The sequence below is a fragment of the Capricornis sumatraensis genome, chromosome 12 (genome assembly GCF_032405125.1).
Source record: "Capricornis sumatraensis isolate serow.1 chromosome 12, serow.2, whole genome shotgun sequence".
Classification (NCBI taxonomy): Eukaryota; Metazoa; Chordata; class Mammalia; order Artiodactyla; family Bovidae; genus Capricornis; species Capricornis sumatraensis.
Window position 1 is genome coordinate 25,257,379 of NC_091080.1, and position 26,729 is coordinate 25,284,107.

The 26,729-nt window shown below is 43.6% G+C and overlaps 1 protein-coding gene across 1 annotated transcript in view; it reads left to right on the forward strand.

The window, feature by feature from the left end:
* The first annotated feature begins 964 nt into the window (after positions 1-964).
* GTF2F2 (general transcription factor IIF subunit 2) overlaps positions 965-26,729 on the forward strand; it is a 139,455-nt gene continuing 113,690 nt past the window's right edge. Inside the window, exons 1-4 of the mRNA XM_068984505.1 lie at positions 965-1,153; positions 14,679-14,752; positions 22,506-22,524; positions 23,993-24,137. Coding sequence (XP_068840606.1) covers positions 1,088-1,153; positions 14,679-14,752; positions 22,506-22,524; positions 23,993-24,137 — 304 coding nt within the window. The 5' untranslated portion in view covers positions 965-1,087. The remainder of the gene's footprint in view (positions 1,154-14,678; positions 14,753-22,505; positions 22,525-23,992; positions 24,138-26,729) is intronic.

Genomic DNA, 26,729 nt, shown 5'->3' on the forward strand with positions numbered 1-26,729 from the left:
ATGGGCTTAGATGTGTGGTGCATTGAGTACACCACACTTTGATGAGGTTAAACTGTGAGGGCCTATGTGGAGAGGATTGAATTTTATTCTAGAGGCAAGAAGAGAGAGGGGAGACTCTTTAAGCAGGGGAGTTGAACAACCAGAGTTTTCTGTTACATGTCTATTGTCATTGACGTCATGAAACGGCTCCAAAGTTGCGGACACAGCCGGGAAAGGAGAGGGCGGGACAGACTGCCATCGTACCACTGACATGTATACACTACCACGTGTAAAAAGCTATTAATAGCTCGTGGGTAGTTGCTGTAGCGCACAGGGAGCTCAGGTCGGGGTTCTCTGACAACCTAGAGGGGTGGGATAGAGGTGGGGTTGGAGGGGGGCTCAAGACGGAGGGGACTTATGTACACTTACAGCTGATTCATGTTGTCTTAGAGCAGAAACTAACAACATTGTAAAGCGCTTATACTCCAATTAAAAATAAATTAAAAACAATAGCAAATAAACAAAAAGCAAAGGGCTCTGGGTTTTGGAGTCTTAAAGGGGTGCGCCCTACTCGTTTAACTGAAGGTGCTCAGGGTAGCCTTTCAATAAAGACCACTCTGCTAATTCATTTTATTCATTTCTCCTACCTGTCCTCCAAATGCTGTCTTTCTCTCCTTGGCCTGGATTGGACATACACTGACAGCCTTTGTCTCTTTAAACCCCGTTTTTCTGTTTTGACACTTTCTTCTGTTACTCTGACCTGGTCTTTATATGTACTGCTGATGTTTGCGCCCATCCCAACCTCGTTTTTAATTACTCAGATACAGTCCCTGGAAGTAGCCACGCCCACTCAAGAAGGTGCCCGCCGATGAAGTTTGTCCTCAGTAGCGCGCCGTACTGACGGCCGCAGTGCGCAGGCGCAGTTCCCCGCTGCCGGCTGTGTGTGTTCTTCTTTCCCAGGGCTCCCGGCATCCCGGAAGTTGGACCGCGGGCTCTTCACAGTCAACCTCCGGCCAGGGTTCGCCGTGTGCTTCGCTCCCTCGTCCCGCAGTCACCAGCTCCCGGGGCCGCTGCTCTAAGTCCGCAGGTCTCCGCCGGCGACAGACCCATGGCCGAGCGCGGAGAACTCGACCTGACTGGCGCCAAACAGAACACCGGAGTGTGGCTGGTCAAGGTAAGGTTTGCGTGGCTCCCGCTTTTAAAGTAGTTTAAGTGACTTGAGGGAGAAGGAACTGGCAACCCACTCCAGTACTCTTGCCTGGGAAATTCCATGGACGGAGGAGCCTGGTGGGCTACAGTCCATGGGGTCTCAAAGGGTCGGATACGACTGAGCGACTTCACTTTCTTTCTGTAGTTCCTTTGGGAGAAGGAAGTGGCAACCCACTGCGGTGTTCTTGCCTGGAGAACCCCATGGACAGAGGGGCCTGGTGGGCTGCATTCTATGGGGTTATAAAGAGTCGGACACGACTGAACAACTAACATACACGCGCGCGCACACACACGCACACACACACACACACGTGACTTGAGACCCTCCCACTTTGTGCACCTTTTAAAGCTCATTAGGGCTCTCTCGTTTAGAACTTCGCTTACCTTGAGAGGCAGGGTTGGTTGGTAGGCTTGTTTGCAGACGAGGACATTAGTTCAGGGACACCCAGTGTGTTTTAGCCAACTAAGAGTCTGAACGTGCCTTGAATGGATCTCCATATCCCACGACCTGGTTTTTCTGGGCTCCTGTCTTGATGGCCCCCCAGTTTGAGCATTTTATCCCAGGCTGAAGAATTTCTTCATCTCCACTTGCTGAAACTGATTTCAGTCATCAATCTATAAGAAAGTTGAGCGTTTGCTTTCTGGGTAGTTTTCTGAGCCAGAAAGTAGAACTGTTCTCTGAGTACCCTGGTGGCTCAGATGGTAAAGCATCTGCCTGCAATTCAGGAGACCCAGGTTCGATCCCTGGGTGGGGAAGATCCCCTGGAGAAGGGAATGGCAGCCCACTTCAGTATCCTTGCCTGGAAAATCCCTTTTGAAGGAGCCTGATAGGTTATAGTCCATGGGGTCCCAAAGAGTTGGACAGGACTAAGTGACTTCACTTTCACTCGTAAGGTGTTCTTTTAGGTTGATGGCTCTTATGGAGTTCCCAGGAGAGCTGAGAGTGCTCTGAACTCAGGGAAGGAGAGACCGTGGACTGGAGTGTTCTTTTAGAGTTCGACTGTGTCTCAGGTGAAACTGTCAGTAATTTTTTTTTTTTTTGTAAAGGCAGCATTTTGATTAACCTTTAGTAAGTACTTACTGAGCTTCCCTTGTGGCTCAGCTGGTAAGGAATCCACTTGCAATGTGGGAGACCTAGGTTTGATCCCTGGGTTGGGAAGATCCCCTGGAGGAGGGAAAGGCTACCCACTCCAGTATTCTGGCCTAGAGAATTCCATGGACTGTATAGTTCATGGGGTCGCAAAGAGTCAGACACTGAGCAACCTTCACTTCTTCACTTAGTGAGTACACTATTTATCCCTTACTTTTTCAAATTGGGGACTGTTGTTTCTTAGGAAGTTTTCATAAGACGTGTATATTCAAAATGTGATTATAGTCTTGAAAACTCAAGTAAAACATAGAGACCTTTATTTGTTAGATTTTTGGAAAGCTTTTATCACATGTCTGAGTGTTTATCAGTTAAATCTGAGAGGCCCTTCTAGTCTTCCTCTCTGATGTAGCTCCCTTATGATTCAGTTCAGTTGCTCAATTGTGTCTGACTCTGCGACCCCATGAACTGCAGCACACCAGGCTTCTTTGTCCATCACCGATTCCCGGAGCTTACTCAAACTCATGTCCGTTGAGTCGGTGATGCCATCCAACCATCTCATCTTCTGTAGTCCCCTGCTCCTGCCCTTATGATTATTCACTAGCATGTTGAACCTGTATTAACATTCTTCAAAGCACATGCACAGTCATATTTTGCGAGAGTAGGCGTCTTGCCTGTCACCCAGAACTGTGTTTGGTGTAAGGTAAATAGCTCAGATAATGTGATGTATGCATGAATGAAACTCTTATTCTTCAACCCTAGCCTTAATCTCTGGCGCTGATTTGACTTATCACAGTGATATCAGTGTGATTTAAAATGATGGAGTAAACAAGTATCTCTCTCCTCCTGCATGCTAGTTGGAGAGATATCATTAGGGAGGAGATCTCCTTTGCAGATGAAAAGAGCTTGAAAAGATGGCGAGAGCTTGAGGTGATGTGTTTGTGCTTGGAGCGCAGTAGATGCTCAATAAATGTTTGCCTTACAGAGGTTTGGATGGGGGCCCATAGTATCTCTGTAGCATACCATGGAGAGTGGTTCTGAAATGCAGGAGTGAGAATGCACAGTAATTTGGTGTGGGCTGGAAAACAAAGAGGACATCATGCCTGGAGTAGCGGATTGGGACCATATACTGACATTATCACGTTGTGAAATGGGAATGTTTTAGCACTGCTGCTGCTGCTGCTAAGTCACTTCAGTCGTGTCCGACTCTTTGTGACCCCATAGACGGCAGCCCACCAGGCTCCCCTGTCCCAGGGATTCTCCAGGCAAGAACACTGGAGTGGGTTGCCATTTCCTTCTCTAATGCATGAAAGTGAAAAGTGAAAGTGAAGTCGCTCAGTCATGTCTGACTGTTCGCGACCCCATGGACTGCAGCCTACCAGGCTCCCCTATCCATGGGATTTTCCAGGCAAGAGTACTGGAGTGGGGTGCCATTGTCTTCTCCAGTTTTAACTCTAGTCTACAGGAAATGAGACTCTTGGAGGGTTTTGAGTAAGGCAGGGATACAAATGATTCTTTAAGTGGGGTGGGGCAGGGGGGAAGCTTGAAGAGAAGATAACCAGAGTCAAAATTAGGAAATTATCACAGGATCCTAGACATTTGATAGTGAAGTCTCAGGAGTTAGGGAAACTTTTTCAGCAAAAGTTGTCAGGATGTGGTGACTGACTAAATGAGGATGTAAGAGAAAGTTACAAATCTAAACTAAAGAAATTTTAGTGTTCTCTCCTATATGGCCATTTGAATACATTTTATCGCTTTAAAAAGAAGTCTTACTAATATAGTTCAAATTAGAGTTTTTCTGTTCAAATTAGAATTTGAATAGAACTGCATGCAATTTTAAATCTTTTTGGTATACGTTCATATTTCTTATTATAAATCATGCTTTGAGCTCTGATCTTTGAGGATCATTTGTTGCAAAATATGTGAGCTCCTAGAGTATCGCAAGTTTATGGGCCATTTCTGTTCGTAATTAATTTGTTCATTATTAATTTCATCGCTAGACAAGGGAAAGGATAACTACAGTAAGAGTCATACATACAAGCTCTCTCAGAGTTGTAGGCAGTGAAAAAGTTACCGCGTGGAATCAGGGAAGACGTCATGGGGAAGCTGGCATTTATGAAGAGCCTATGGAGTTGATGAGTTGGGGGAAATAGTTCCAGGCAGGGCTGATGAGTGTGTTCAGGAAAAGGCAAATAGAGTGGAAGATTGTGTACCAGAATGTCCACTACCTGTTTCTCTTCTGACCAGTGAAATGCTGTAGGGAGAGAGCAGTGGCCCAGGTGGTGGTGGTCAGGCTCCCTCGCCCCACTCCACTCACATCCTACAGCTGGGATCATTTGTGGCACTGCGCACGTGCGTCGTGGTGTGGTCTGTATAAGCACCACCTGAAAAGCTCCTTTAGTCGAGGTGAGTCTAGTTGAGTCGGGCAGTCGTTGCTGCTGCTGTGTCATCCATTAGAAAATAAAGCATGTCCGCGTTGCTGCTGCAGATAAAGGCCATCTGCGGTCCCTGCAGTGCCTCGCATCTTCCTCCAGCCTCCCCGCTTGTGCCTTGCCTAACCTGGGGTCAGCAAACAGTGAGATACAGCAAGACAAAGGCCATTTCTGGAGTTCTGAATACCTTAAATCTGCGAGAGAATGATCTAAATAAGTTTTGATGGATAATAGACGTGACTGAATTTAACTTTACGATATCGCCTGCTCAAAAAAACATGAACAACTGCAGTCTCCCCCTGGTCGGGGAGCTCATCCCTTGTAGTGGGTGTTACCCGGTTCCTGTTGCTCACCCAGTCCTCGCCACTGTCAGGTTGCCAGCCGGTCACAGGCCTGCTGTTGCACACTGTACACCAAATCACGGTCTAAACGTGATATTTAAGAACACTTTAGCATAGTTCTGTTGTTTCACTTCCAACATTTAGACTTCTGGAAAAGTCATCTTCCCTAGTTATGGTTGGCTGGAGGGTAAGGGTACCTGATGGGGAAGAAGAGGAGATAAAGCTCCCAGCATTTTTAGGAGTGGTGGGGTTTTTGTAAGTAGTGAATAGCCTATAAGAGCTTGGATGATGAAACTATCTTTCTTGGAGGAAACGGACAGGTGGAGGTATTGACAAGCATTGTGGTAGGTTCATCCAACAATTTTCTGGCCAGCAAAAAGGTGTGTTTCAGGTCCCACCAGCCTTCCTCCTGTGAGCATTTTGATTGATGTTTGTTGGAGGAGAGAATCAGGACCGAAGTGACGGACATCACCCCCTGTGAATGTTGGGTCCTCCATTCAATAGCTCAGTTGGTAAAGAATCCGTCTGCAATGCAGGAGACCCTGGTTCAATTCCTGGGTCGGGAAGATCTGCTGCAGATGGGATAGGCTACCCACTCCAGTATTCTTGGACTTCCCTTGTGGCTTAGCTGGTAAAGAATCTGCCGGCAATGCTGGAGACCTGGGTTCGATCTCTGGGTTGGAAAGACCCACTGGAGAAGGGAAAGGCTACCCACTCCAGTATTCTGGCTATACAGTCTCTCCAGAGACTATAGTTCATGTATACCATGTATACATGGACTGTATAGTCCATGGGGTCACAAAGAGTCGAATACGACTGAGTGACTTTCACTTTCATTCAACACCTCAAAAGCCATCAAGCTTAGCTTTTCTTTTTTCACGGACAAATAAGCAGTTGGACATTGGCAGCCAGAGTGAAAGCTATCTATCAGGGAGAGATGAAACTGGAATGGGTGATACCTCAAAGCCTTGCAGGGGAAAAAGAAACTTATAATGTGCCAAGTATTTCAGAAAGCAAACCTGTGAAGTAGGTACTAATTATCTATATTTTTCAGATGGTAAAATTGAGGCTTAGGGGTGTTAATTATCCTGCCCATGCATGGAACAGTGATTCAGATTTAGGTCTATGTGGCTACAAAGCCAGCTATAGGAAATGTGCTTTCCCCTCACCGCACGCCCCCCGCCAACCCCTTGGGTCTCTTTAATGAGACTTCTCCCTGGAGAACAGAAGTGAGGGAGTGGGGAATTTGTTTTTATGGCCTTGGGTCTTGTCAGCTCAATACACCGACCTTCAGGACAACGTGTGAGTAAAAGCTGCCTGATGCATGTTGGATTCCCAGGGAAGCTAGTTCTGAGGTGATGAGCTGCAGGGGTTTGCTACGCAGTGCTGTTGGGATCATCCCCTGTGGAAGGAAAAAGACTTATGCAGGATTGGGCACCGGGTGGTTTCGCCCAGGAGGAGTGTGTGATCGTGGCCAACTCTTCAGTGGAAGCACTCCAGAGAGAGCCAAGGACTGCAGGCTGTCTGTGGCCACGCTCCCAGCAGCTCGGGGGGTAGGCCTCCACTCCGGAAGGAGGAAATGGGTGCCACGCCAGTGTCCACACAGCGCTCTTACTTTGCTTGTGCACCCTGGGAGAAGCATGGCTTTGGAGGCTAGCTGTTGGGGAACTAGATACTAGATGAAGCAGAGCTGGCAAACAAGCCTAGGGAGTAAGCTCTGTGTATACCACCGTGGCCCCTTGGCTTCAAAGGCGCAGTTGCCCTGACCACTCTGTAGCTTGAGTGAGTGGGCGGGCAGATGGGTTTCTTCCACAAGCTTTCAGTGATCACCAGTCATTTGTTCTAGGCTCTGAGGGCGTTACGTGAGCAAGACAGGACAGGGTCCGTACTCTGTAAACTGGAGTCTGTAGTGCGCTCCCTGAGACAGACCTCAGGCAATACTGGTCCTAATGAAAACAGTTTCACACAGATAGATAAGATCACTGAAGACAGAAATACTGTTTTGTGAGTGTGAATAACAAAGGGGCGTGGTCTAGAGGTCAAGGGAATTTCTCTGAGAAAATAATGCTGCAGTGAGTCATTTGCTGTCACGCTCCTTGGTCTTGGGAAACCTGAGAAAACAGCCCCTGTTGTACCTGTTCTCCTGTCTCCATCTCCGTTTCTTTAATGAATGTGGAGACAGTGGAAACGACACAGCTATCTCACAAGTGACAAGTTGGCGAGAGTGTTTGGGGGAAATGTACTCAGAATAGCATTCAGGTGTTCTCATCTAGAAACAAAGGTAATTATGTGAAGAGATAATATGTTAATTAGCTTGACTGGCTTAATTGTTTCATGTGCATATAAAACCATGTTGTACACCTTAAATGTACTTTACTTAAAGATAAAATGTAATGTTTTAATTAAAAATATCAGCTGTCCAAAAAAACTTTGGAGCCTTGGAACCATATACACCATTATCTGTTCCTTCTCCTTCCTTTTTTTCCTTTAAATATGTGTGCATGTATTTTTGGCCGTGCTGGGCCTTTGCTGCTGTGTGCAGGATTTCCCTAGTGGTGGTGCCCGGGCTTCTCATTGCAGTGGCTTCTTTGGTTGCAGAGTCTCTGCTCTAGGGTGGATGGCCTTTGGTAGCTGCAGTTGCTGGCTTCGTTGCCCTGGGGCATGTGGGATCTTCCTGGACCAGGGATCGAACTGGTGTCCCCTGCATCGCAAGGTGAACTAACCACTGGACCACCAGCGAAGGCCTCTTCCGAACTTAATGCATTGGAGCTTTTGGGAAGCCTATTTCCATAATCTCGTGGTATAAAAAGTTATATATGATTGACATACTATCATCATTGTATTTTACTAGTTTTTGTTACAAGGGTATAGTATTTTGGCAACCTTTTGAATTAAATAAGCTAGTAGGCTTACCTTAGGGACTTTCAGTTTTATTTTAATAATGATGACAATGCAGTATGCGTTCCAGACTTTATCAATTAATTTCAGGCACATAATCTTTTCTCTAAGTTGGCCAGTTGCTTGTATTAGATTCAATTATTGTACTGACTATGATTCTTAATTTTATCTTATAATACGTAGTTACTTCACTTAGAGCTGTTGTCTTGTTTGATGGCCTAAATTGTGGTCTCAGGCAGTTTGACCACAGGGTCTTCTGACCTGGTTATGTACTGAAGAACTGTGGTCTCAGCAGGAGCTCTGGAACATTCTTGTCTTCCCTTTACCTTAGCAGCCTGTCAGGGAACCAGCAATAAGGGGACAGTGGCAGGCTGGAAAATGTTTCACTCTATGGGTGTTTTCCCCTTCTCCCCCTTATTTTAAGGTAGATCTCTGGAGTAAGGTTTCCCTTTGAGAATGCAATGAGATTTATTAAAGTGTAATTCCATAGCCTGGACTTATTCTGATAACACCATCATTGTCATTACATTAACAGTAGCTAATGTTTCTTTACCAGTGTCCAGTCACTGAAATAATAGCGCTGTTGCTGCCGCGTGCTGGTCTGTCCTTCTGTTAGGGGTGTGGCAGAGCAAGCGACACAGACAGAATGCCCGCCTCGCGCAGGTTGCGCTCTGACGGAGGGGGAACGACAGCACACAGAAGTGCGTAGCGAGTGCGGAGAGCTCCGGAGGAAGGCAGAAGGCAGATCAGGGCGGAGGCTGCAGGAGGGAGCAGGGGATGCTGCTCCAATCAGGTGGGAAAGGGCCTCACCCATAAGGTGGGCCTTCAGCAGAGACCTGAAGGGAGTTACGGGAATGCCCTTCACATATTTGGAGAAGGAACGTTCCAGACGGAAGTAACAGCGAATCAAAGGCCCTCAGGTGGGATGGTGCTGGGAGTGTTGGTAGATCTGTGTGGTTAGAGTCAAGTGAGCGAAAGTGGTAGGAGGTGAGGCCGTGGATCTCAGTGGACTGTATCATCTGAGACATCACAGGATTTTTACCGTGAATGCCATGGGAGGCTAGTAGCCATAGAGAGGAGGCATGGATGGTGATGGGGGAGCCCGACTGCCTCGGTTAGAATCCTGGCTTCACTGCTAGTGATTGTGAGACTTTGGATGAATGATAACTTTTTGATGCCTTACTTGCTTCTCTGTGAAATGGGATAATAATAAAGTTGTTATGAGGATCAAGTGAGGTAAATTTCTAAAGTGCTCAGAAAAGTATTTGGCACGTAGTAAGCACTGTGTAGATGTCTGTTAAATAAACTGAAAGGCTTTGAACAGAACAGTGTCATCTGACTTCTGTTTTAATATGGTCACTCTGATTGTAGCCATGAAATTAAAAGACGCTTATTCCTCGGAAGGAAAGTTATGACCAACCTAGATAGCATATTAAAAAGCAGAGACATTACTTTGCCAACAAAGGTCCATCTAGTCAAGGCTATGGTTTTTCCTGTGGTCATGTATGGATGTGAGAGTTGGACTGTGAAGAAAGCTGAGCACCGAAGAATTGATGCTTTTGAACTGTGGTCCTGGAGAAGACTCTTGAGAGTCCCTTGGACTGCAAGGAGATCCAACCAGTCCATTCTACAGGAGATCAGTCCTGGGTGTTCTTTGGAAGGAATGATGCTCAAGGTGAAACTCCAGTACTTTGGCCACCTCATGCGAAGAGTTGACTCATTGGAAAAGACTCTGATGCTGGGAGGGATTGGGGGCAGGAGGAGAAGGGGCCGACAGAGGATGAGATGGCTGGATGGCATCACTGACTCGATGGACGTGAGTTTGAGTGAACTCTGGGAGATGGTGATGGACAGGGAGGCCTGGCATGCTGCGATTCATGGGGTCGCAAAGAGTCGGACACACTGAGCGACTGAACTGAACTGGTTGCTGTATTGAGACTAAAGTGGACACAGACAACAATCACACAAGAGATGAAGGTGGTCTGGGTTAGGATGGTAGCCCTGGAATTGGTGAGAAGGATGTGGAGCCCAGAAATAATTTGAAGGTATTGCTGACAGGCTGTGTCAGTTGATTGGATGTGGAATGTGAGAAAAAAGGAGCTATTCAGGTTAAGTCCATGGTCTCCGACTGAGTACCTGGAAGGATGGAGTTGACTTTTACTGCGTTATGGAAGGTTGCCGGAGGAATAGGTTCACGAGTAAGAATCCGTTCTTGAGTGGAGATTTTGAGTTTGAAACGTCTCCTGAATATTCAGATGGAGAGTTTGAGTAAGCAGCTGGTTGTATAATTTGGAACTTGAGGGAAGAGCTGTAAATTTGAGAGTTGTAGTTACACAGATGGAATTTAAAGCCTTGGGATTGGATGAGGTTACGTAAGAATGAGTGTGGACAGAGAAGAGAGGCTTGAGGACCGAAATCCGGGCCCTCTCAGGTTAAAAGGTCAGGAAGATGAGAATCTAGATGTGTGGAGACTGAAAAAGGAGAGTCTGGAGAAAAATCACGAGAGACTGTGGTGACCTGACGCCAAGTGAAGAAGGCGTTTGAAGGAGGAGGCGACAATAGAGTCTCAGATATTTCTGATAGGTCTGCAAGATGAGGACTGAACGTTGGCTTGACATTGCGGAGAGCTGTTAACCACAGGCAGCCGTGTCTGTGGAGTGGTGGAGGGGAGAGCCTGTCTAGAGCAGAACCCAGCGGCAGAGGAGGAACTGTGGTCAGCCAGCAGAGACAGCTCACTCAGAGCCTTGCGGTGGAGAGAGGCAGAGACACGGGACAGTGTGTGGGAAGGATGAAGGAGCCTGCCCTTTCCAGGGGTGTGACCGCGAGTCTATTTGCTCACTTTCCGTGCCTCAGTTTCCTCACTTGTAAAATGGGAAAAATAAACAGATTGTGTGAGAATTAAATGGTTAATTTATTTACAACATTTAAATATATTAAATGTCATGTAACGTGTTTGTTATCTATTGCTATATAACATATCACCACAGGCTTAGTAGCATAAAATAGCACACACTTTTGATATCATAGTTTCTGTGGCTCAGGAGTTTCCTGGCGTGGCTTAGTTGGGCTCATGCAGTCAGGGTGTTACACAGGGATGCAAGTATCAACGGATGGGGATTATTGAGGGCCATCTTAGAGTCTTCTGCCACATTTGGTAAGCTCGCTGTTCCCTGGTAGCTCAGACAGTAAAGAATCTGCCTGCAATGCAGGAGGTTTAGGTTTGATCCCTGGGTCAGGAAGATTTTCCAGGGGAAGGGAATGGTTACCCAACCCAGTGTTCTTTCTTGGAGAATTCCATGGTCAGGGAAGCTTGGAAAGCTACATATAGTCCATGGGATTGCAAAGAGTCAGACACTACTGAGCAACTAACACTTTCACTTTGGGCTTCCCTGGTGGCTCAGATGGTAAAGAGTTTGCCTGCAATGCAGGAGACCTGGGTTCAATCCCCTGGGTCAGGAAGATCCCCTGGAGAAGAGAATGCAGCCCACTCCAATATTCTTGCCTGGAGAATCTCATGGCCTGGTGGTAGTAGTAGTAGTCTGGTGGGCTTGGGGTCCACCAGTCCTTGGGGCCGCAAAGAGTTGGCCGTGACTGAGCCACTGACACACACACATCATCGTTGTGACTCTGTTGGGAGAATAGAAAAGGGAGTGGAGGGGGGAGAGGGTAGCATTGAAGGAAAGACGTCCTAGGTTAGACTACAGGCAAAAATTCAGTGCGCATGTGGAGGGAGTGGCCGCCGTTCATCTGTTAAGAGGGGAGAGCAGAGTAGAAGGCTCCCCTGTGGCTAAGTGGTAGACTTAGAAGCTTTTGATGGTTCAGTGGAAGAGGAAGTCGGGTTATCATCCTGGAGGGAAGAGGAGCAAGAGGTGTTACAGGTTGAGGAGCGAATGTGTGGCCTGTCTGCAGTGGCTTTCCCGCTGCAGGTGACGGTTGACCAGGGAGAGGGAGTTAAATTGCCCAGCATCTTGAAGGGCTTACTTGATGTTAGTCACCAAGGATTTCAGGGGAGACCATTTGGCATGGTTGTCTTTCTTTAGATGCTCAGGTGCAAGTGTGGAGGGGGGGGGTAGCACAATCAAATAAAACAATACATAGATTAATTAATAAGAGAAGTGATACTACTAGTATCACTTGGCTTTAAATCAGGGTTAGATTCTGCCAGGCCAGTATGATGGAGGGAGTTAGGGACAAGAGAATGATTATAATGACGGGCTGTGAAATGTAGTTCCATTTCAGAGAGAAGAGAGGACGTAAGCAGGCAGGGGCAGAGTCTGATGTGAAGGATGGAAGAATTGTTGGAGCCGAAGTACCGAGGAGAGGGCCAGGGAATTAGGAGACGGTGGTCAGAAGGGTTCCTTGAAATACAGTTTATGGAAAGGGTACTGTTCTTGATAATGAGAAAGTCTTAACAGTATTTGAGTCAGAAACGTGGAATATGATGAAGAAAAACCACCATCTTTTCCCGAAGGACTTTGTTAGGGAGTATAGCTCACCATCGATTATTGGAGCAGGCTGCTACCTGTAGAACTCCGTTTCCTCTTTGTGTTAGAGTAATTGACAAGAAGATTCCCTTGGGCTAAAAATCAGACAAAGCCAGAGGCAAAGGCTAACATGTTAGGCAGGATTTCAAGATTGAGGCCATGAGGTAATAATTTACACAGTCTGAGGATTCAGGGTTTTATTTGATGTAACAGTATTTGCCCAGATCAGTTTCACATCTTATATTTAGTTCTGACAGGTAATGTTGACATTTGCTTCTTTGACTCGCCGTGACAGCACCTTGAGTTTCCTTTGTGGGCACCACTGCTCCGCCTTTTCAGTCTGGTGATTCTAAGGTGTTGACTGTCCCTCCCGAAAGGTGTCACTGGCTCAGGCTGGCAGTGCAGAAATCTCATCTCTGGTTCAGTAACAGGCCAGACACAGGACCCGTGACCTGGTCAGAGCCACAAGAGAAAAATGATTTTGCTGAGGATTTGGGGAAGAGCTCGTGTTCTTCAGGAGTGGCTTCAGCCGTCGTGCTATGTAGCGGGGAAGGCTGTCAAAGAAGTAGTCAGTGTGGTGAGAAGAGCCGAGAGATGGTGAGAGTCCTGGTGACGGTATTTGAGCCCTTAATCAGGCCACCTTGACGCTCCTTCTGGAATATTTAGTTACTTTTGCCAGTAAATCTTCTGTATGCCTGAGTGGCTTTTCTTCTCATCTGTATTCAAAGCAGACCTAATAGGTAGGTACAGTTATCCTAAGAAATTTGCCAAATCCTGTAAGCGTGCATGAATAGTGGAGCGCAGTATAGTTGGAACTTTAAGGTATGGACTCTTCAGAACTCCTTTCCTTTAGAGGATCTGAAGTCTGTGAAGGATGGGGTACATTTGACCAGTCTGGAGTCTGACTAATACTAGCTAACCGTGTTATTTCAGCCCTCTGAGCCTCGGTTTTGTCATCTCCAGAATGAGGAGAGCGGTGCAGTTCTGCGGGGTGATTGGGAGGATTAAATGGGTTGTGGATGCAGAATGCATCGCATGGTACCTGGCGCCGTGGCTCCCTTCCCCGGCGTCTTTTCCAGGCTTCTGGCACAGCTTCGACACGGTGGTTGTTCAGTTTATTTTAGTGTAGGGAATGAACAAATGCCATTAGGGTCTTCTTTTCTTAAATGTTTACTCGATTCAGAGCCCTGCAGTTCAACTAACAGTCATGTGCTGCTTCTTGTGAATGAAACTTTGTTAGATGGAGTTTTTTCCTTTCCAGCTTCGGAAGCTCTCTTTGACTCTGTTACACATTCATGTTATCATTTCAGACTTACTGTGGAAAATAAAAATGACCCCTGATACTCACTGAGCGCTTGGTTTGTGTGAGGCATTGTACTTCATACTTCACGTGTAGCATCTTACTCCTCCAGAATAGGGTCATCTTAAACGTATGTACTGATTGCCGAGTTCCAGCTATGTCTTAGAAGAAATAACAGGTGGCCCATAGTAGGTTATATGCTCTTAACCTTTTGAGATTTTGATTGCATATATCTGATTGCACACACAATATAGTGTATTGGTTAAAAGCATAGGCATTGGAACTAGAGTGCCTGCATTTGAATCCTGGGTCCTCATTTGCCAATTATATGCCTTTGGCTAAATTTTATAATCCCTGGGTGCTCCAGATTCATAGTCTGTGCAGTGGGGATAATGAACAGTACCTACCTCATATAGACGTGAAGTACAAATGCTTGAAAAGTGCATATCACAGTGTCAGGGAAGTAGTGTTATATAAATGCTAGTTGTTACATTGAATAATTTCTTTTATTTCAGTAGATCCTTCTTCATATTAGTTATCTTATACATAAAATAAAACATGACTTTTCATATCATCTTAAGCTCAGTAGTGTCTCTACATAACATGTCAGTGTTATTCTCCAAGAAGCCTTTTTTGGCAGCCTTTCTCATCTCTGAACTTTTATTAGACTTACTTGGGAACATAAATTAGCGTTTCATTATTGTTAAGCTATAAGACCAGTTTTAGTTTTGTGTCACCGACTCAACTGGTGTTAAACACTTTGAGAGCTAAAATCGTTTCTTACATATCTTAGTATCTCTTTAGTGCAAAACATAATCAGAGCTTGCTATGGGTCAGTTACGACAGACAGAAAGTAAAATAGAAGCTGTATATCACCTTATGCTTAAAAGGAGTTGTTAGCTTGTTTGCATCCAAAACCTAGTTTAATAGTGTTTTGTTTTGTTTTAGGTTCCTAAATATTTGTCGCAGCAATGGGCTAAAGCCCCTGGAAGAGGTGAAGTCGGGAAGCTGAGGATTGCCAAGTAAGTTATTTATGAATTTTTGACATTTTATGAAACTTGTTTGAATTTATTTTACAAGTGCTTTTAAATGTAATTAAAGTTCTTTTTCAAACAGAGAATGTATCTGGAAAATAAGAAATGATGAGCTTGCCAAGGCTTGTTAAGAGCTGGTGAGGTGCCCTGTCAGGATTCGTGTGTGTGCACACACGTGCACACACACACTCTCCTAATGACAGGTGTAAATATCCAGCACAGTTTGCTGCTAAAACCCACTGGCAGTGAAGTAGCAGAGTATGTCGTTCCCTCATCCGTCTCCTCTGCATCTTTGAGGAGCTATGCTTGAGTTGGCCATAGCTGGATGCACCAAGTAAGTGCTTCAGTAGAAGGATTTTGCCATTGTGCCACCATACCTATTTATAGAGGCTTTGGAAGGGGGTAGGGAATACCTTGCAAAGAGCGCAGGAGTGTTTGGTGTTTCCTGGTTGAGGAACTGGCCTTGTTTGAAAGGGAAGCCCTTGTAGCTCAGCTGGTGTCAGCCACTGGCCTCGTGTTCCCTTCTTTCTGTCCATTCATTCATAGTCCAGCTCTAATCAGATATCCACACCCACTCCTCCACTGAAACAGCTCTTTTCTGCCACCAGTATCCTCCTCTTTATCACTGAGTTTTTGCTTGTTAACAGACCACCCCAAAGTTCAGTGGCTTAGAACAAAACCATTTTATTTGTTTTTCATTCTGTGGGGGCAGTTCTAGACAGTTCTTGTGGTGGCTGACCTGGCTGGTCTTCCCGGCTGGAATGATCTCGCCTGTGTGTCTGGGCTTGGTTTACTGTCACCCAGGGCCGTGGCCACCTGTGTCTCATCTCCATTGTGTTCATTCCCATGATGGTGAAAGAGTTCCTGGTAGCGAAGGAGGGAAGCCCCACTGCACAAACACTTTGCAAACCTGTGCTTGCATCATGTTTGCCAAATGTAACTTGCAGTAGACTCCACCTCCAGGTGAGGGGATTTCTGGTAAAGAGTTTGTTGCTTTTAAAAAAAAACAATCTACCACATTCATGGGCTTCCCTGGTGCCTGCAGTGGAGGAGATGTAAGAGACAAGAGTTTGATGCCTGGGTTGGGAAGATCCCCTGGAGGAGGAAAGGGCAACCCACTCCAGTATTCGTGCCTGGAAAATCCCATGGACAGAGGAGCCTGGCGGGCCACAGTCCGTGGGGTGCCAGAGTCGGACAGGACTGAGCACAAGCACCACATCCGTATTCTAAAATCCAAGAGTCAACTAGCAGCCCTCCTCGGTTGCCCTTCAGCATAACTTGACAGAGTGATCACTTCCACCCTCACACCGTACTGTTTTCATCTCACTTCTGAGCCATCACTCTGTTGGTGGCTCCTTCTCATCTTCTCAGTCTCTGAATGTTATTTGAACCCCCTCTGGAGCTGTTCTTTGGAGGAGCAATGCTGTGTTCTTGGATGACGTCATGTCTTTAAAGTAAGAAACTTGGACTCTTTCTTGTGTTTATGCCTCCAAGTGCTTTTTGTTCTTTATCTTACTTACCTTTGTTTCAGACAGATCTTTTAGTTCTTCCTCTTGATTTCACAAGCCATATTGGAAACAGGCCTGCTTTTATATCCAGAGTTCTGAAATTAGGTAGAGACCGGTAGTATCTTAAGAAGCTACTATACATTTAATAGCAGAACCAGCCTTGAATTCAGTCCTTTGAGTGGTAAGAAAACTCAAGCAGCTTCCAGTTCTGGCCTGGTCACTTACTGTCCGTGAGACTGTGGACAGACACTTACTCTTCTGAGCTTAGAGTCCCTTCCTTTCCCTACCATGAGTATTGCGCTCTTGAAAATCTCTGTGTACAGGAAACACCTAGTTTAGGAATGTACAGTCTTTCTTTTGGTATGAGGAAGAGGGAACCAGTATGGGAAGTAGAATCAAAGGAGCTGAGCTGTAGGGAGACGTGTGCAAGCCCTGAGAGTGAAAGTGTTAAGTCACTCAGTCGTGTCCGGCTCTTTGTGACCCCATGGACTTCTCCAGGCCAGAATACTGGAGTGGGTAGCCTTTCCCTTCTCCAGGGTATCTTCCCAGCCCAGGAATCGAACCCAGGTCTCCTGCATTGCATGCGGTTTCTTTACCAGCTGAGCCACACGGGAAGCCTGTGCAAGCCCTAAGTACTGCTTTGATGCCTAAACCATCTGTTAAAGATAGCGTGCTAAATGGTCAATAATGGGTATGCTGCGATTTTTCTTGATCACTCTTTGTTTGGAAGAAAATTTCAAACGTGTCCTTAGTTTAAAGCAGGTATTTTATATAGTCACATCCAGTATGCCTAGGGTAGCCATGTCCCCATGTTATGGCCAGTTTACGTGCTTTACAATTTACGTAGTTCTCTGTGCAGTTATTAATAGCGTCCCTTCTTTCACTCCCAGAGTGTCCTGGTTTTGGCAATAAACTGTATGTAACTTCCCTGCTGGCTCAGGTGGTAGATAATCTGCCTGCAATGCAGGAGACCTGGGTTCAATCCCTGGGTTAGGAAGATCCCCTGGAGGGAAAAATAGCAACCCACTCCAGTATTCTTGACTTCCCTGGTGGCTCAGATGGTAAAGCGTCTGCCTACAGTGTCGGCGACCCGAGTTCGATCCCTGGATTAGGAAGATCTCCTGGAGAAGGAATGGCAACCCACTCCAGTATTCTTGCCTGGAAAATCCCATGGACAGAGGAGCCTGGTGGGTTATAGTCCATGGGGTCACAAAGAATTGGACACAACTGAGCAGTTAACACACACTTGCCCTTAATAATAACAGATGTATGTGTATCTTCAGTTCAGTTCAGTTGCTCAGTCGTGTCCGACTCTTTGCGACCCCATGAATCACAGTACGCCAGGCCTCCCTGTCCATCACCAACTCCCGGAGTTCACCCAAACTCACATCCATCGAGTCGGTGATGCCATCCAGCCATGTCATCCTCTGTCGTCCCCTTCTCCTGCCCCCAATCCCTCCCAGCATCAGAGTCTTTTCCAATGAGTCAACTCTTTGCATGAGGTGGCCAAAGCACTGGAGTTTCAACTTCAGCATCAGTCCTTTCAGTGAACACCCAGGACTGATCTCCTTTAGGATGTGTATTTTATATGTAAATTAAAAGCCTAGCAGATTTTCTATCTAACGTGAAATATAGAAGAGCTAGATGCTGTTAATGATGAGAACAGATATATAGTGATTGGTTCCCCAAGATTGCTATAGAAATGCTTGAAAAGAGCTTGTTCTGGAGTATGTCTCCTGACTATCTCATTTATGTTTCTAATTTACTCATTTTTCACTCTTCTTACTGATCACTAGAGTCACTATTAAATAAGTGTAGGATAAGCGAGGAATGGTTTAGCAGTGCATGTGACCAGGTTATCAAGACTTAATTTCAGCTAAATATGAGTCATCAAAGTTTTGTGGCTATAAGCAAATGGCTTCATTTATTGGGCGATTGTTGTTTCGAGTGGAGTGGGCTGATAACCCCACTCTTCTCTGTCAGTCTGCTTACAGGGCAGACATTGTGTTCCATTTTCAGTGCTGTGCTTAGAGACATGGACAAATAAGTTCATTCAGTGGAGTAGGACTAGGACAGTGGGAAAACGAAATCAATTTCCTGTGAGGAGCATTTGAAGGGACTGTGGCCGTTCAAGAGAAGATCTAGGGCAAACCAGGTGAAACTATCTGGTTTTTAAAAGCTAGAAGATGTATAATTAAGTATTGATGTTTAGAGGCAGAGTAACCCTTTATGGGTTATCTGTGTGGTCCAAAAAACATATATTCGGGTAAAAAAATGAAAAAACAGCTAAGGTTTTAAAAAAGCAATGTGCCATACTGATAAGGAGTGTGGACTCAGGAGTCAGTCAGCTCTGGGTTTAATCCAGACCTTGTCATTTACCAGCCATGTGACTCTGGGGAAGTTGCTTATTACCCTTTCTTGTTTCCTCATCTGTTAAAAGGAGATGGTATTAATACCTCACGGATTCAGTGTGTGTAAAATACTTAGTAAGTGTTCACGTACTGTCATATCCCACATACTGCCCAGTACATGCATAGACTCTGCGTCATGTCTGATGTCTTCTCTCCCGCTCTGATCTCCCAGAGTTAAACAGCAGCAGCAGCTTCCTGTGCCAAGAGCTGGAAGAAATGGTGTGGACGTTGGTTCTAGCAGAGACAGGGCTATGGAGTAGAGGAATCGAGAGCGGCAGAGAGGGGAGGGGGAGACGCGCAGAGTGAATGCAGCTCTTCCTCAGTGTGGTCTGTTAACACCTGAGAAAAGGGAGAGTCCAGTTGTGAATAAGCTGAGGGTAACAGCCTGCTTCCACAGTTGGTAACGTTTGGGCCGTTTGCTTCAAGCATTCCCCACCACGTCCCTAAATCATTGTACTTGCATTTTTTTTAATACCTTTGAACATCTGATGGGTATTACATTTTAATTGGTTTACAGTTTTGCTTTAGTTTAATTTTAAAACCAGCCTTTCTACATAACCATCCTGCCTCAGAAAACTTCAGTTTTCAAAATCTTTGATGAGTGTCATGTTTTACTGACAGTCATAGTCTGTGATAATACAGCTTCTCTCAGAGATGTGTAATTTCTAGTTTTATTTCTAAACACATTTAACATTCAAGATCATGTGAGGGCCCACTAATAATGGAAAATATGCAAATAAAAATCAGTGAGATAATTTTCTGTTATAAAAATTGAGTAAGTTTAGAACAGTGTTACACTGTTGATAGGAGTTTAAATCAGTACAAACTTTCTGAAGGGCAGTCTGGCAACACACATGTATATTAATGCACATATATATATGTACACACATATGTACATATATGTACATATCTCATACACCCAAGCACAGATCCACACTGCTGCTCAAAACAAAGCAGAATAACAGTCCACTGTTTTCTCTGCCAGTCAGCTCACTGCGCAAGCGTTATGTTCAGTTCTTGGTACTGCCCTTACAGAAAGACATTGAGAGATTCATCTCGCAGAGGGGGACTCAGACAATGAGAAAGCTGGGATATTAATAATAAAATCCTCGTGCCTTTGACCCAGCAATTCCATCAATTTCTAAAACCTATCCTGTGGAAATAAAAGTTAGTGATGCAAAGACTGATACACAAAGATAATTGTTTCAGTATTGTTTGTTATGGAGAAAAATGAGTAGCATTCTCAAGTTTTTTAGTAAGGGATTAATTAAGTAAACTGGGGACATTTTTAAATTGTTTAATATTTTTAATTTGAAAAAAAAATTTTCTTTCAATTTGAAACAGTCTCAAGCAGCAGAAAAGCTGGAAGAACAATATAAAGAACTTGCCCACCAGAGAGGTCCATGTAATACAGCATTCTCCTGTGACTTTTCAGGAATATAATTTGAATACGTTCCTGTCTTCTAATGTATCATGCATTGATATTAACAAGAGATCTGTATAAAGTTAGAAATATCAAAAGCCACATTAACTGTTTCATTTTTGTTATTATTTTAATAAATATTTAAATCTCTAAAAGAAAACAGTAAGGTTTCCCTTAGGGATATATCTCCTAAATTCAGAATGTGTTAAAGTATATACCTCACTGGGGAAAATAAAGAGCTACTTTCTGACGGGGAATTCTCTTTTGCAGTCACAGGTCACCCTTTCAAATCTATGAATTAACAACCGAATAGTACTACTACGTAATCATCAGGCTTCACTTAAGATTTGCCAGTTGTCTCGATGATGTTTTACAGCAAAAGGGTCCAGTCCACAGTCTTGCATGACCTCCTGTTGTCAGATCTCTCTAGTTTTCCTTAATTTAGGAATCCTGTTATAGTTATAAAATCCTGTTTGTAATTGTTCATGGATTGGAACTGGTTTTGTTTTCCCATTAAACTGAGACCTTGAGGATAAAGAGCTACATCATGCCGTGCGTTTGTCGCGAGGCCCTGGATGTGCAGCAAATGCTGAGTGGCGGTGAATGAACGGACCGCTGAAAGAAGGCACAGGTTGGAACTCAGCCTAGTGTTGCAGAGAAATAGTGCTTGCCCACCTGAAGTTTCTTAGATCGTGTCTTTCTACTTGTTATACTTTTGCTCTTAATCACTCAGCAAACTCAATGATTGATCATCAGCTAATAAATAGCTTAGGGAGTTTAACAGTTGAAGTTTGAATATAAATGTTAGATTTGGAGGAACTCTGAATATGGTCCTTGTTATGAACTTCGTACTTGTTATTCTTTTGTAGCGTTCCATTGCCTAAAGAATAAAGGCTGTGCTCTGATATTAGAGATCATTTATGGTCTGGTTCCATTTTTCCTTTGTAGTTCATCTCCTACTATTCCTTATTTTGTACTTTCCCTCCCAGCCAAATCTGATCACATTTTTCTGATCAGACTCTTCCATGACTTTGCTTAGCTATCTACTTTTGATACTAGTTCAAAAGTGGCCTTTTGCTGAGCCAATACTTACCTCTTAGAATAGAAGAGATAGTGTTCTCCTGTCTGATCCTGGCATATTGTGGCTCTCTTAATTAAAGTTTATCTCATTTTATGGTTATGGATTTAGCTTTTATATCTTCTGCTGGCTGGCAAAGGGGCCCTGCACTCAGTACTTTGCATATGACAGGTATTTAATACATATTTTTTTAAAATTAGGCTATTATTAGGGAGTACATTGATTCCATATTGGTAAAAAACAATTTAAAAACATGTAATTGAAATAAATAAAAAATAGTATGGGGCTTCTCTGGTGATATAGTGGATAGGGGCCCGCCTGCCAATGCAGGGGACACAGGTTCAATCCCTGGTCCAGGCAGAGGCCACATGCTGAGGAGCAACTGAGCCTGTGAGCCGCCCCTGCTGAGGCCGTGTGCTGCGACCACTGAAGCCCATGTTCCTCGAGCCGGTGCCCTGTGGCGAGAAGCCGCTGCGCTGAGAAGCTCCGTACTCCACAGCTAGAGAGCAGCCCCTGCTCTCTGCAACTAGAGGAAGCCTGTACGCGGCAAGGGAGACTCAGTGCACCCCAAAACCAAACGCAAATTATAAAAAAGGTAGCATAAAAGGATAGTTACTGTAGCTAATAGTAGATGTTAGCAGTAGAATCTTGGCTAATTTAAAATTTTTTTTGGCTTGTCTGTAATATTATTTATGAGCATATTATTTAATAGCAGAGACGATTGCTTATAATTTTAAAATAATAATTTTTGATCTTTAAAATTTTGTTAAGTAAATGAAACTTCTTTAGCTGGACAAAATAAATAGTAAAATTTGCTGAAGTTCTCTATATCTGGTATTAAACATGCCATTCACATGCTGCTGAACGCTAAAAATACACAAAAATTAAAATAAGAATTGTAATAAGATCAGTATTTGGCTAAAATATTATTGGGGCAGGTTGTTACAGAGTTAAGAGACACGAACTTATAACATCTAAAATATTCACTGGTGGGGCTTCCCTGGTAGTTCAGTGGTTAAGCCTCCATGCTTCCACTGCAGGGGACTCAGGTCTGATCCCTGGTCAGGGAACAAAGAACCCGCGTGCAGTGCAGTGCAGTCAAAAAATAAAATGAAATATTCGCATGGGATTAATGTGAATTTTTTTCTCCTATAGGATTATAAATAGAATTGTTAGGAGAACCAAAGGTAATATTAATCTCTGTAAATGTAATATTTTAATGTACATATGAAGTTGTGTTTCTTTTATTAATAGTTCTTAGCTTACATTTGGAAAAAACATGAAATTAAATAATTGAAATGTTTTCTTTCCTCTCTTTCAGAAATCAAGGAAGGACCGAGGTAAGATTATTTCTATGGAAATTTTATTTAAAACACGAGATTATTTTACTATGCATTAGAATTAGTAAAAAGAGAGTAGTGTTTGCTCTGGAAAACTCCACATGAAACTGGTGGCTGGTCAGGAAAACATAGTGTAAATGACGCTCTTGTGTGAGTGAATAGGCTCCTTTCTAGTTGCTCATACTGAGCATTTTTCTACTTTGATTTAAATATCCCCTCTCAGTTCTGTGAAAACTAGTATTGCTTCAGTAATACTTTAACATTAATTCAGAGTGGCAAATGTATTTGACACAGATTTGTGGAGGCCTTAGATTTTGATCCATTGAGTCTAGGACATAGTTTGTGGTACCTGTCACATACTAGCTGCTGCTGGTGCTGCTGCTAAGTCGCTTCAGTCATGTCTGACTCTGTGCGACCCCCTAAACGATAGCCCACCAGGCTCCGCCGTCCCTGGGATTCTCCAGGCAAGAACACTGGAGTGGGTTGCCATTTCCTTCTCCAATGCATGAAAGTGAAAAGTGAAAGTGAAGTTGCTCAGTCGTGTCTGACTCTTCGTGACCCCATGGACTGCAGCCTACCAGGCTCCTCTGTCCATGGGATTTTCCAGGCAAGAGTACTGGAGTGGGTTGCCATTGCCTTCTCCAGTCACATACTAGAGAGATACTTAAATAATATTTCATAATCTTTCTATGTGATTGAGAGATCAGCACTCTTAAGTTTATAAATCCCTTTGATGAAAAATTTGGGGAGATATGGTAAAAAGCATTTTGAAAGATTGGGTCTTTTCATTCTAAACCTCAATATTGAGTTATCCTTATAAATATTTAGTTGTATTTGTTGAAATATTTGAAAGTAAAACAGCACCATGTACTCATGGTAATCATTGGATCTAAAAGAGAAAGCCATCCTCTGCTTATGGGAGTGTTTAAGCTTTCTGAGTAAATAGATCTCTTCCCCCTGCTTCAGATAGTTGCTTTCTTAATACTTAACGTTCACTCATTCAGCAAATACTGTTTTTCTTCTGTGTGCCAGACATTTTGCTCGGAGATGGGTGGCTGAACGAATGGATGGATGGATAGTTCTGTTTGTCTATGCATCCATCCACCTAATATTTATTTAATTTATTTACGGGTATAAATATAACAAGACACAGTTCCTTGACTGCAGATACCTTAGGGAAACAAGTTACTTCTATTTTACAAATAGAATTTTTTCAGCCATAGACCAGAGGAAACATTTGAAAGCTATCTTTATAATGGTAGATTAACCCCATTGTTCAGACAAATAGGAATAGATTCTCTTTTTATGACTAATTATTAAAGCTTATTTGATAAAAATTTTTAAAGTGCTTCATAAAATGATTGGAAAAGATTCACATTAAAATATTTGATTTATAGTCACAGTTTCTGTACAGATGCTTTGAATACAAAAGTATATTGTAATAAGCTCTCGTTAATGTGTCTACTAGGTTTCATTTACTTTGAATGAGGATCTTGCAAATATTCACGATATTGGTGGAAAACCGGCTTCAGTCAGTGCCCCTAGAGAACATCCGTTTGTCTTACAAAGTGTCGGAGGACAGACATTAACCGTGTTCACGGAGAGCTCCTCAGGTAAGTGGGCATAGAGTCATTTAAATGCAATTCCTGGACGTGTTGTGTAGATAATCTCTCTCAGCGCACTCTCAAAGGGCATCATTGCCAGGGCTGTTGTACCTGTGATTCTTTCTACCTCTAACTCACGTCGTGCTGCTTCTCCGCTCGGTGCTCGAAGTCCTTTCCTGTGATTGATGGATTTTTGACCGCTACTGGAAGGGTTTAACTTCCATTTGGGGCGTCAAGAAATAGAACAAAGCAGATGGAAGAGTGTGGTGCATCAAGCTGGCTTCCAGGATGTTGAGGAAACAGTATTATGAGTTTTGCCAAGATAAGGTCATCCTTGCCTGTTTTGGTAAATTGATATTCAGCAACTGTAAATTGTGTTTTAAAAAATACTGCATAATACTAGGGAATATTTAGTCAAAATATAGGAAATACCTTGGCTCTTGTGCACTTTATTTCTTAATGCATAGGGATTGACTTCTTTTAATTGGTATCGACTTCTAAGAAGCTGTGCATGGTTTTTAATTTTGTTTGCTCTTAAATGTTTTAATAGCTCAGTAAAAGGGGAGCAGGTATTTCAGCTTGTGAATTAAATATAGAGGGGACTTTTTTGGTGGCATATGTAAGAGTATATGTTCATTTTCATTGTTTCTTGGTTGTTAAGCTTTACTGAATTTGCAGTACTACTAGTAAAGCAACAGGCCACCTCATTTTAACAACTAATTTCTCATACCTAATTCAGAAAGTTTATTTGGTTGTATAAAAGAAAAACATCCATGGTTTTGTTGTATTTTCATTAAACATTACAAAGAAAGGTGTAAGAAATTAAATGTTAAGAACATTATTGTTTTAACAGAATATACAGTTGATCCTTGAAAAATGGGAAGGTTAAGGGCACGAACACTCACAGTTGGAAACACAGGTATAGTTTACAGTGGGTTCTTCGTGTCCAGGGTTCCTCCATGTTTGCAGTTGTGTGTACTCGAAGTCACCAACTATAGATTGAATAGTACTGTGGTTTTTACCATTGAGAAAAACCTGCATTTAAGTAGACCCTTGAAATTCAAATCCATGTTCTTCAGGAGTCAGCTGTACTTCAGCAAATTTTTATGTTGTCTTAGATTGCCAATATGTGCATAAACTGATGTCAGAAAATCATTGGGTTTTTTTTCCCCTTGGATGTAGAATTTTAAAAGTGGTAAATTGTAAATTTTCTGTCATGTGGTTTAAAGTTAAGGAAGATGAAATTGTTAGTTACTCAGTTGTGTCCAAATCTTTGCAAGCTCGTGGACTGTAGCCCACCAGGCTCCTCTGTCCATGGAATTCTCCAGGCAAGAATACTGGAGTGGGTTGCCATTCCCTTCTCCCAGGGATCAAACCTGGGTCTCCTGCGCTGCAGGCAGATTCTGTACCATCAGCCACCAGGGTTTGTTTTATTTCATTATTCTGTTGCCATAATTTGTAGTGTAATATTACGGGAAGTAGAGACTGTTAAACATATGCATTTTCTCCTGGAGAAGATTCAACCATTCAACAAATACTGTGTGCTGCATTGTGCAGGGCACAGCATAGGCACAATTAATCTAGCAACTGGTTGGTTGGATTTAATAAGATCTGTTGAACCTGTGAGGTTTTCTCTACTTCTTGTTCCTGGAGTGGAAGAGGCATGGCACCAAAATGATAAAAAGGAAGCAGTCTGGAAAAAAAGCCTGAGGTGGGGAACCTTGTACTTCCTTGGTAGAAAAAGGTGCCCTGTTTCAGACTTTTTACCTCCTATCAGGTTGGTAGTTTTTCTGAAGTGTGACTCATTGCTGGTACTTACACAAAAGACAGTAATTTAGGAAGCTGAGGTTTGTTATCGTCAAAATTAATCTTTCGTATTTAATCTTGTAAATCCTTTTATTAGTATGCTCTTTCTGAACATTTTGTGTTCACATTTGGGGTTACAGTGTACTCCAAAGTGAATATGGCTTTATGAAGATTATCTTGCCAGGAATATGGAAAAGGATCAAGATCATCCTTCTTCTGGAGTTTGTACAGTGTGTTCTTTGTAGAACTGTGATAATGCAAGTGAGGTCTAAGTTGCCGTTAGATGGTACACACTCCAAGGGAAGTCTTTGGTGCCTAATGTCAGTTGTTCCATCTCATTTCATTGTTCCCTAACTCTCTTTGCACTTTCTTTTTTTCTCTCTCTATATTTTATTTTATTTGGCGGCATTGGGTCTTAGTTACAGCATGTGGGGTCTAGTTCCCTGACCAAGAGTCTAACCTGGGCCCCCTCTGTTGGGAGCACAGTGTCTTAGCCACTGGACCACCAGGGAAGTCCCTCTTTGCATCTTTCTGTGGTTTAATTCCCTTGAGGACAAGGGTGGAAGCTGGAGGCCATTGCAGTAATCCAGGGAAGGGATGACAGAGATTTGGATCAGCGTGGTAGCAGTGACAAAGGTCTATCTCTCATCTGATGTCCCGTCCCATCCTTCGTTGTCTTAACAGACAGTCCACTTGGATTTCTCATCACCTGAAATGGAGAAGATACAAAATCGGGTTGGCTTCTTCATTCCTTTATTCTCCATGTGTCCATATTTCTGTCAGGGATGCATCGTT